An 11,220-nucleotide genomic window follows, 5' to 3' on the forward strand; every position below is an offset into this window, starting at 1 on the left:
TTATCCACTTTGGTGGCAAGAATAGGAAGGCAGATTACTACCTCAACGGAATCAATTTAGGTAAAGGGTTTAGTACAGAGATCTGGGTGTTCTTGTACACCAGTCAATGAAGGCAAGCATGCAGGTACAGCAGGTAGTGAAGAAGGCTAATAGCATGCTGGCCTTCATAACAAGAGGAATTGACAATAGAAGCAAAGAGGTGTTTCTGCAGCTGTACAGGGCCCTGGTGAGACCACACCTGGAGTACTGTGTACAGTTCTGGTCTCCAAGTTTGAGGAAAGACATTCTGGCTATTGAGGGAGTGCAGCGTAGGTTCACAAGGTCAATTCTTGGAATGGCAGGATTACCTTACACTGAAAGACTGAAGCGACTGGGCTTGTATACCCTTGAGTTTAGAAGACTGAGAGGGGATCTGATTGAGACATATAAGATTATCAAAGTATTGGACACTCTGGCAGCAGGAAACATGTTTCTGCTGATGGGGTGAGTGCAGAACCAGAGGACACAGCTTAAAAATACGGGGTAGACCATTTAGGACAGAGATGAGGAGAAACTTCTTCACCCAGTGAGTGGTGGCTGTGTGGAATGCTCTGCCCCAGAGGGCAGTGGAGGCCCAGTCTCTGGATTCATTTAAGAAAGAGTTGGATCGAAGATAATGGAATCAAGGGTTACGGAGATAAGACAGGAAGAGGATACAGATTAGGAATAATCAGCTATGATCAAATTGAATGGCGGTGCAGGCTCGAAGGGCTGAATGACCTACTCCTGCACCTATTGTCTATTGTCTAAACTGGCCACCATAGACATACATGACCTACAATATGAGACAAAATGTATGTCAGACCTAACCAAATCATATCTGGTGAACCAAATGCGGTTTTATGACATCACCCTGCACCAGATTGGATAGTCACTCAAAACCTCTTCAGTTTGACAAACAAAAGACTTGGCCTACCCTTGAACATTGCCAAAACAAACCAACCCCAGACACGTCAAATATTCCACTTCCATTTATGTGGAAGGAGAGACTCTGGAATATATATGTGGGAATCAAGCAATTCCCGTACTTTATCATCCATCTCTCTCAATCATATCTCTACTTGTGGTAATCTGGGCTTTGCCAGTAGGTGTGTTTCAATATTAACAAGAACAAATTAACGGTTAAAGGATTAAACCTGACAAAATCTGAGTGGGGATCATGAGGCAACTGGTGTTTCCTTCAAGTTTGCACCTTCCAGCAATTCCTGCAACATATTCGGCCCTGGAGGGATACAGTGTCTTTCTGTGGATACTGGTGGTGGTGGGCATGTCTGCACTTCCTAAAACAATGCCCAGGCTACACAGCAAAAGTAAGCTATTGGTTTGGAAACTGAAACATGAGGACTATGTAATGAGCCCCAGAATGAACAATGACTCTCATTCCACATCAAGCATACCCAAGACAATCCTAACTGACCAGGAGGCACTCAAGCTTGGTGCTGATATTGCAATTCTACAAGGAAAGAGATTATCTGACACGGGCTCTATTCAGGAGGTTAATTATACCTTCTGCTGATATGGAAAGAACCGTTGCAAGTATAGTGGAAGCTTTACAGAGAGCAACCAGCTAGTCAAGTTGATTGTGCAACCATGATATTCCTTATTTGCCTGATAGAGAGACAGGCTCAGCAATGTGCAGTCTGTCCTGTAGGTGCATCCTATCATGAAATAATGTTGAACATCAAGCTAGTTGGCACAGTACAAGACTTCTTGCAAAGTTCCATCTCCCACACTGTACCATTTCATTTATACTTCATGGAGTCTAGAATATGGACGATGCAAGAACACTTAAAACAAAAGAGAAAAATCAATCAGACAATTAGAAGGAATACATTTGAAGAACCTCGAGAGAAGATTGAAAGTAATGGTGTCATATTGGAAGATGATAAGTCTGTCCATTCAGGACAAATGATTCAGAAGACGGAAGTAATGGTGCAGGAATTATAAAAAAAGATGAGACCGCCAAAAATTATCTTGCAAAGGTGAAGGCTGTGTTAACAACAAAAAAACTCAAACTCGTAACAAGGAAAAATCTCATGAGGTGCTCCATTCGATTCACTTTCTTGAACATCTCAGGAACCTGGACAATAAGTAAAGCGCCATGTAAGAGACGTAAGGCACTAAGGTTCCATATACATACACATCCTAAGACAAATGAAGAGGTATGTGAAATTGCAAGAACAAAAAGAACTCCTTTTCAAAGAGACATCCAAACAGGAAAATGTCAGTATTTTGACCTTTCGATCAGAGCTGAAAAGCTACAGAGATCTCTTCCAGTGGGTAAAGTGGAAGACAGCAGAAAGAGGGGTTGATCCAGACATATTTCGATTTGCATTTCAGCTTCCAAACCACAGGCTTGTTTTTCCTAATTTGCTGTGTACCCTAGGCATTGTTATAGGAAATGCAGACTTGCCTTGCACATCAGTACTCCATCCCCTCCCCACCCCCACCTCTTGGATAGGTGTCCAGAGTAAGTGCATGTTGTAAGTACCGACAGACAGTGGGTATGTGAGGATTGCACAGGGTAGAGGAGCAGGATGCAGTGACAGCTGATCTCCTGGCAGAAGTAGCTACTAGCAACAGCAATACTGAATCTTGCTTAGAACAGTGGGACTGACTTGTCCATCAAAAGGCATAATGAGAATGCCTGTACCCAATGAATGGATTTGAATACATAGCTCCATTTTTGTCAAACGTGCACCTCCCTCACTCTCCTTCATTGGCTATGAAGTACTTCAGGGAAGCTCCAGGGTGGTACAAGTTGCTATATAAATGCAAGCCTTTCTTTTTGCTCCCTCCATCAAGAATTGCTGCCTTTATTCACTGGCTGCTTGTTGCATTGTTGAAAATTAAGAAAAGAATAAGATTTTAAAATTGGTTTTCTTTGTCAACAACAACTAAAATGGAGTTGGAAGAACGACTTTGGGAAATGCAACCCTTCGCCTGCCTCTCATATTTTGGAACCATTTGTCCCTCGTATACCAAGTGTTAAGCAGTGCTAAAGCAGTACGAGGCAAGATTCACAACATGGAGGCTTCCCAGAAATCAGCAACATTTCTCTGAGGTTTGGCCAGCTCGTGTGCAGACAGTCAATTTTATAACTGCTCGTGATAATTCAATACCTAGAAAAGTTGACTTTTCAGCCTTCATTTAACAATTACCTGAATTCTGCCCAAAAGCTCTCTCAGTAGCTCGAAGAGACTCGAGCAGATTGAGGAAGGTAACGCAGTCATACTGGGTTAGATACTCTAACAGAGTGCGGAGAACCTTCAAATCTTGCACCAGGGACTTGGTTTTTGCTCCAAGCTGGTGCCAAACTGGGTCCAAATAATAACAGAGGGACTGTAAAAGAAGAAAATAGCAGTCTTAAATAAAAATAAAGCATTCAACAGCAAGGCAACACGAGGGCTATTGAATATAAACAGAAACTGCTGGAGAAACTCAGCATGTCTGGCAGTACCTCTGGAGAGAAATAGCGTTAACATTTCAAGCCTGGTATGACTCTTCTTGTTCTGAAGCAGCTGTACCAGACTTGAAACGTTAACTCTGCTTTCTCTCCCCACTGGTGCTGCCAGATCTGCTGAGTTTCTTTGACCTTTCTTTTATATTCAGATTTCTAGTATCAGCACTATTTTGCTTTTATTATAAGGACAATGGAAGCTGAGATTGAGAAACTAATGATCACAGATCTCAGGGCCTTTCTGCATGTGGCCTGCTTGTCAGTCAGCTGAGACACAGACAGCCTCTGGTTTTACTGACAATCAGCATGGTAGATTCAGCCGATTATGACTTGATATAGGTACCAACAACATCGAGCAGCAAAATCAGAAATAAATAGCCACATTCAAACAAGTATTTCCTTCAATTTGAAAAGGTAATTTAGTGATGGAACCAAATTCTGATAAACTATGAGAAAGAAAGTCAATTTATTGTGAATTGATGAGTGTTTGCTCTCCATCACACTCCTGTTTCATTTTTCCATACAAATGTCAAGACACATTATAGACTTTGAAGAGGTTTGGATGTTTGCATTATAAGATACAGTACCCAGGCCTCATCAGGGAATGCTGATAAAGTCACCTTGGTTACAAAATAGGTTGCTGAGGCATGACTTGGGATTTCTGAATTTTTTACAGTGGAATAATCTTACCCTAACTGATGATATTAAAACATTACTTTTAAGTTCAATTTCACTTTGTGCAGCAGCCAGGTCCTGAGTTCAGTCTCCCACCGACAATGAACCCAAAATCAAAGCTCCACTTCAGGGCAACACTGAAGGAGTGCTGCACTGTCAGAGGTGCCAACTTTTGGGTGAATCATTAAACTGAAGCCTCGTGTGTAAAAAAAAAATTCCATTCCACTGTTTTTATAGAGTGGGGGAATTATCCTCATTGTCCTGAAGGATATTTGTCTCTCAATCCACATCACCAAAACAAATCATCTGGTCACTGTCACACTGCTGTTTGCGGGAGCTTGCTATGTGCAGACCTGCCTGCTTTTTCTCCATCACAGCAGTGACCACTTCATTGGCTGTGAAGCACTTTGAGGTCTCCAGTGGTCACAAAAGGCACCATATAAATACAGAAATGTAAAGCATTTGCATTCAAGCCAGACAACAGCCTGACAGAATGTGATTTATTACACTTCCCTTGAGCTCTGAGCAATGATGGCGTTGTTTTGGCGAGACAAAAAATGGGGAAAGGAGAACAACAGAGGTCAAACAGCTGACCGGGAACAAAAATTAGAAGCACATCACTTTTAGTCAGTTCAGTAAGATCCCAGAAAACAGGCAGATGTTGAGAGTAAATCTATTAAGTTTAAAGCAAGTCAGGATCAGCTAAGTTACTGACGATTTAGGTCTCGAATAGCTAAATTTCTATTAAATTTTCTTGTAAACTGAGGTCAGTTTAGCAGGTCATTTACATTTAAAAATGTTAGAATTCCTAATTGTGCAGAATACTATTATTCAAAAAAAACTTCCAATTACTGCTCACTAACAGGGGAGCACAGGGATACAAATGCTTAGGAATTGACTGACAGGTTTAGACAGTAGATTTGGATCGGCTCAGGCTTGGAGGGCCGAAGGGCCTGTTCCTGGGCTGTAATTTTCTTTGTTCTAAGTGTGAGAATAATAACGGAGTATTTTTCCAAGACTGTACTGTTTCAGTAATGCACAAAGGTAACAAGGAATAAAGACAAATGGTGATAATATCAGTCTAAAGAATTAATTAAGTCAAGAGCAACACTTGCTGAGTCCTGGTCAGTCCTCTTCGGCAGAAGACAGAGTGCTGAAATCAATGTATATCTTTTAAAAATCCTGAATCGCAAACCTTGTCAAATGACTTTCCAATAGCGTTCTCAAGGGACAGTTCCTCAACATCCAAAGATGGATTGTAGCGTTTGAGTTCCTTCAAGCATGCATTCATCACGTCCATTATAGCAGTCTGGATAGCCAGCATGGAGGGTGTCAGAGATACGTGCAACTCTATTACTTCAGGTTTGTGCCTGTCCAGGCAGGAGCCGACAGCGATATGGAATCTAGGGGAAGAGGTAATCAAACCAGTGAAGGACAGCAAGGGGAATGCAGGACACAGGATAAACCCTGACAACAAGAACAGGTCAGTGGTCAGGAATTCTGTGGCAAGACCTCATCGCCTGCATATCATCTACAAGTCAGGAGTGTGATGGAATGCCCCTCACTTGCCTGGATGAGTGCTGCTCCAAAAACTCTCAAAAAGCCTGATACCATCCAGGACAAAGTAGCCTGCTTAATTGGCACCACACCTAATATCATCAATATTCACTCCGTTCACCACTAATACACGATGATAACAGTATGTACCATCTACAAAATGCATTGCAGCAAGCCACCATGACAATACCTTCCAAATCCAAGTCCTCTGTCATCCAGAAGCACAGGGGCAGCAGATACATGGAACCACCATCCCCAAGCCACTCACCATCCTGACTTGGAAATATATTGCCATTCCTTCACTGTCGCTGGGTCAAAATCTTGGAATTCCCTCCCAAAGGGCACTATGGATGTATTTACAGTTCATAGAGGGTGGCAATTCAAGGCGGTACCTGACCTTCTCCAGGGCAATTTGGGATAGGCGAGCTGACAACATCTGCAACCCATCAACAATAACATAAAAAGGATGCCAATAAACTCTCTGTTCTTTGGGAGAAGTAGATCTGTTCCATGAGGACAGAATTACTCAATATCATCGTTATGCTGGAAAGTTTATGAATAACTTTGATAATATACACTACAATGATTAAACTCATTTCAGCAAACTGGTCATCCCGTTTTGGAAATTCCCAAACACTCTGGAAACTATGCATCTCCAAGTAAAACATATTTAGAAAAATATGAAATAAAAACAGAATGCGCTGGAGAAGCTCAGCAGGTCTGGCAGGATCTGTGGAGGGAGAAACAGAATTCAGAACTTGAATAGGAGTTGATAATTTTGTCCGTACCAGCTTGATGGGCTGAAGGGCCTCCTCTGTACTGCACGATTCGATGATCAACGAGTCCTTCCAGGCTCAAAACGCTAACCTAGTTTCTCCAGCACTTTCTGCCTTTAATTTCACATTTGCAGCATCCACAGTATTTTGCTTTTACTTAAAAGCTTTGGTGTAAACAATAGGGCAGCACATTTATAATACCGGTCAGACAGTTCCAAGGGCAGACTGCAGATTGCAAACATTCTTTTTGGAACACAGGACCAGGCCTTAAATTCCAAGCTTCTGGCAGCAATTCATCTTCATCATGTCTGCCATATTAGTTCCAAAACTGGCTTTTTCTCCCACAACCCCAGCCTGCTGCAGGAGGAGCAGTTTGTCAGTAGATCACAATATTTAAAGATCAGAATGTTCTCCCAGTGGTTGGAATATTAAATTCTGCAAGATTGGTATGCCCCACTAGCCCCATCACCTACTGTAAGCTAGAGACTAAACATGCAGAACACACCTCTCATGTTCACTCAATCTGTCTCAATGAACGAGAATTGAAAACTTTTTCCTGTATTTCATACATATAAAAGCATGCAGCTGGAGTGAAGTAGATTAAAGAAGTGAATTACAGATAAATCAGCAAGGTTACAATGGCTTCACAGAACTGTCAGTCTTTGAAACTAAGAACATTGCAGAGATCCTATTGAAACCTAAAGATGCCCTGTTGGATACAATGTGTTCTAACATTAATGGGTTTGGAAAAATAACCCATGTATCTCTCTTACCTAGTGCTGTGCTGCTGCCTGAATTGCTGTGCTCTTCCAGCACCACTAATCCAGAATCATGTATCTCTCTTACCTAGTGCTGTGCTTTGTTCTGTTTGAGAAATCAGACAATGCTGTTTCATCAGCGTACACTAGTTCTGATACAGGCCCTGGCAGAGCTCGAAGCTTTTGGGGACTGTTTTGGCTCCAGTTTTAATCACCACATGTCCTCAGTATGAGATGTTATGAAACTGACAGTTGTCTTTATTTTGGATACAGTGGCATCACAAAGGGACACTTGGGGCATATTATCTGTAAGTATGGCACAGAAATCCCCAATAGAACATTTGCATCAAGCAGTGGTGTGAAAATGTCATCTGTTCATCACAAAACAGGAGATGGCTGCAGTCAGTAGATAATTTTTTTTTAAAAATCTGTTTGAAATTTGTTTTTTCTTGTTTGGATCAAAAAGAGTCAATGCTACAATCAATGCCATTTTAACATTCTGCGCACTGAACAGACGACACATGGTGCTTAAAGTACCCTTAAAAAGAATTGCTCATTTGGCAACTGGAAGATGCTTTAGACAGATGAAGTCCATATGTATTAACTGGCAGTGCAGGTCATGAGGTTTCTCCCAAATCTACTTACCTGGGCCAGAGGTACAGCTTTCGAACAAACAGGTTTCGCATCACTCGCTCCACGCGACAGAAACCGAGACTAAAGGCCACTGCATTGTCCGTGAAAGCCTTGATAAAACCCTTTTTGTTCTTCTGTCGATAAAGCCGAAGGATAAATGCTTCCTGACATGAATCAACAATTCGATGGGCTTTGTATACCAAAATACCTGCAATGACAAAGCATCCCACCATGCACCTTCATCACAGAATCCATTAATGCAACTAGGTCAATCTGGAAGCTTGGTGTAAATGTTATGAAATTTTCAATAAGAGAACCCTGGTTCTATACATCAGACAGACCAGTTATCTCGAATTTAATAAAATGTGATATCTGGGATCACACAGATTGATATACCTAGTTATGAAAGTTGACACCATCAGCACCTTTGAGGGAAGGTATGAGAATATTTGTTCTCTTTCTGTTACATGCTGAGACAGGGCGATTAACCCTTTCTAAGGAACAGGCAACAGCCACAGAGTTATCAGACCGAGAGGACAGACCGGCAGCCAATCACAACACCAGCCCCTCCATTTTGCTGACCATTTTGAATACAGAGTTGGAATACAAGACAGCAAGTCTGAACTTCCAATACTTTAACAATGCAAGGAAGCTTTCTATGAAGAGCTTCGATAACAGAGAAAGCAGCAGCTTGCACTTCACAAAGCACACGATGGCGAATGTGAAAGCAAATTTATGAGGCAGCTTTACTGTGGGAAGAAGAGGTCACAACACTTCAGAGTTATCCGCTCAAGTTGTTTAGAAACAACTTAAATAGAAGTTGAAACACTTTGGCTTTGAGCATTTGTGGGATGTGAACATCAGACCGTTATTTATTGCGCAGCCCCAGTCCCTAATTGCCTTGAACTCAGTGGCTTGTCAAGTCGTTCCAGAGGGCTGTTCAGAGCCAACCACATTAATCACTTGTCAGCCAGACCAGGTAAAGCCACCCAATTTCTTTACTAGTGAACCTAACAGGTTTATACAACAACCAATAGTTACAGTGTCATGATTACAGATACTGCTTTTTAGTTCATTTATAAATTTAAATGTAAATTCTCTTAGTGGGCAAGATGAGATTTGGATTCATGGTCTGCATTATTACTGCAAAGTTTTAGCTTCCTAATCCAGCAACATGAACACTATGCTACTGTTCCCTTATATTTCCCAAAACAACCGCCTCCTAGTCTAGGTGGGAGTTTGTTTTGATGTTCTGGCATTCCACATGGCGGAAAGCAAACAGAATTGATACACACAAACACTGGCTCTGTCCAAGATTCACACTATCATGGACCTAGTAGTTTATCTCCTAACACTGGGTCAAGATACGAAGGAGTATTTTTCACTTTAACCGTGGACAAACAGAGCCCCTGCTTACCTGTAATAAGATTTGCAGGAATGCGATCTGTTAAGAGGTCAACAACAAGAATACGGCTGGTCACAAACAAGATCCCACCTTCAGTGTACACTGTGTAACGATCATTGCTCAAAACTTCATTGGTAATGATGCGAGGAAGATGGGTTACTCCTTCGGAACGTAGCTGTTCAATAAAGTATTGCTGAAACAGAGAAAAGCCATCACTTAATATTTCACTGTCCTTCTTGGGCCACTGATTCTTTTGCCAATTATCTTAAATCTGTGGAAATTCCTTGACGTTTGTTCTTGAAGAGGTCAGTTTTGGGTGGACGGTGTATTTAGAGATTCTCCAAATTTCCAAGTATCTAAGATACACTGCAAGCCCATGTCTGTTTTCAGAATGACCTGAACCTTTGACAGACTATTGTCATGATACTCTCAACATACTCGTTTATGTAGCAGACTGTAACCTGAGGTCGCAACAAAGTCCCAAGGGTGACAAAAACATAGGAACCAGGAGGAATAGGCCACTTCAGTATAATCATGGCTGACCCTCCATCAATATTCCTGCTCTCTACCCATATCCCTCACTGCTTTTATAATCTAAAAACTTATCAATACCTTCCTTGAATTTATTTCATGACTTGGCCTCCACAGCCTTCTGTGGGAGAAAATTCCACAGGTTGACCAGGCTCCAAATGAAGAAATTTCTCCTCAGCTGAGTCTGAAATGACCTACTCCACATCCTGAGACTGTGACCTCTAGCTCTAGACTCCCCAACCAGTGGAAGCATCCTCCCTGGACCTAACTTATCCAGCCCTGTTAGAATCCATGGACTCCATCAACAAACACATAGACCTGGACCCAATATACCGGCCACAACAATCCGAACTGGTAACCGGAAGCAGCAGGAACGGAACCAAATACATTCCAGAACACACCGTACAGCAGCGCTTCACAGGAGGCTCCAAAGCCCTGAAAATGTCACCTCGACAGGGGACGAAATGTCTGCAAATCAACTTTCCACTCAGTGAACACACCCACAACCACGGCAACAGGCATCCGAGCTACAAATCTTTACACAAACCTTGAACTGTAAGAATTTTATACGTTTCAATCAGATCCCCCTCTCATTCTCTGAAACTCTAGGTCAAGTGAAAACAAATCACTCCTCATAGGACCATCCTGCCATCCTCAGTATTAGCCTAGCGAACCTCATCTATACTTCCACTACAGGAAGGATATCTTTTTTAGGAAGGGAGACCCAAACTGCACGCAATACACCAGATGCAGATGCACCAAGGACCTGTACCACTGTAGAGAGACATCTTCGGATGCTGTCAGACCTGCTGTGCTTTTCCAGCGCCATACTCTCAACTCTGATCTCCAGTATTTGCAGTCCTCACTTTCTCCTGGTAGAAAGACATCCCTCCTCCTAAACTCAAGTCCTCTTGCAATGAAGAACAACATACCATTTGTCTCCGAATTGCTTGCTACATCTGCCTGTTCCGTTTTATTGACTGGTTTGCAATGTCTTTGAACATTAACATTTCCCAAAATATCACCATTGAAGTAATACTCTTCCTTTCTGTTGACACACTGATGTGTATAACTTCACATTTATCACGATGCACAACCTCTGCCATGTGTTTCCTTCACTCAAACCTATCTAGATGGCCCATAAACCTTTTGAAATCTTCTCACAACTCTCAATCCCACCCAGTTTTTGGGTCAGTAATCTTGTTAAGTGAATAGCTGCTGCCCAAGCATTGATCCGTGGTGTATACCAGGGCACTACCTGCCACTTGGAAAAAGACACAATTATTCTCAAACTGTACGCCAACCAATTGTCAACCCATGCCAGTATTTTACCCCACAGCCCCGTGGGGGGGTAGGGGAGAAGGGGGGGGGTAGGGGAGAAGGGGG

The 11,220-nt window shown here is 42.2% G+C and overlaps 1 protein-coding gene across 2 annotated transcripts in view; it reads right to left on the reverse strand.

Annotated features, from left to right (window-relative positions):
* Positions 1-11,220, reverse strand: part of ercc4 (excision repair cross-complementation group 4) — a 63,806-nt gene that overhangs the window by 51,827 nt on the left and 759 nt on the right. For both annotated transcript variants that reach the window (XM_043712109.1, XM_043712108.1), the window contains exons 2-5: positions 9,316-9,496; positions 7,911-8,106; positions 5,370-5,577; positions 3,201-3,381 (exon numbers count right to left, since the gene is read on the reverse strand). In XM_043712109.1, coding sequence (XP_043568044.1) covers positions 3,201-3,381; positions 5,370-5,577; positions 7,911-8,106; positions 9,316-9,496 — 766 coding nt within the window. The remainder of the gene's footprint in view (positions 1-3,200; positions 3,382-5,369; positions 5,578-7,910; positions 8,107-9,315; positions 9,497-11,220) is intronic.

This window comes from Chiloscyllium plagiosum, chromosome 21 (assembly GCF_004010195.1).
Source record: "Chiloscyllium plagiosum isolate BGI_BamShark_2017 chromosome 21, ASM401019v2, whole genome shotgun sequence".
NCBI classification, from domain to species: Eukaryota; Metazoa; Chordata; class Chondrichthyes; order Orectolobiformes; family Hemiscylliidae; genus Chiloscyllium; species Chiloscyllium plagiosum.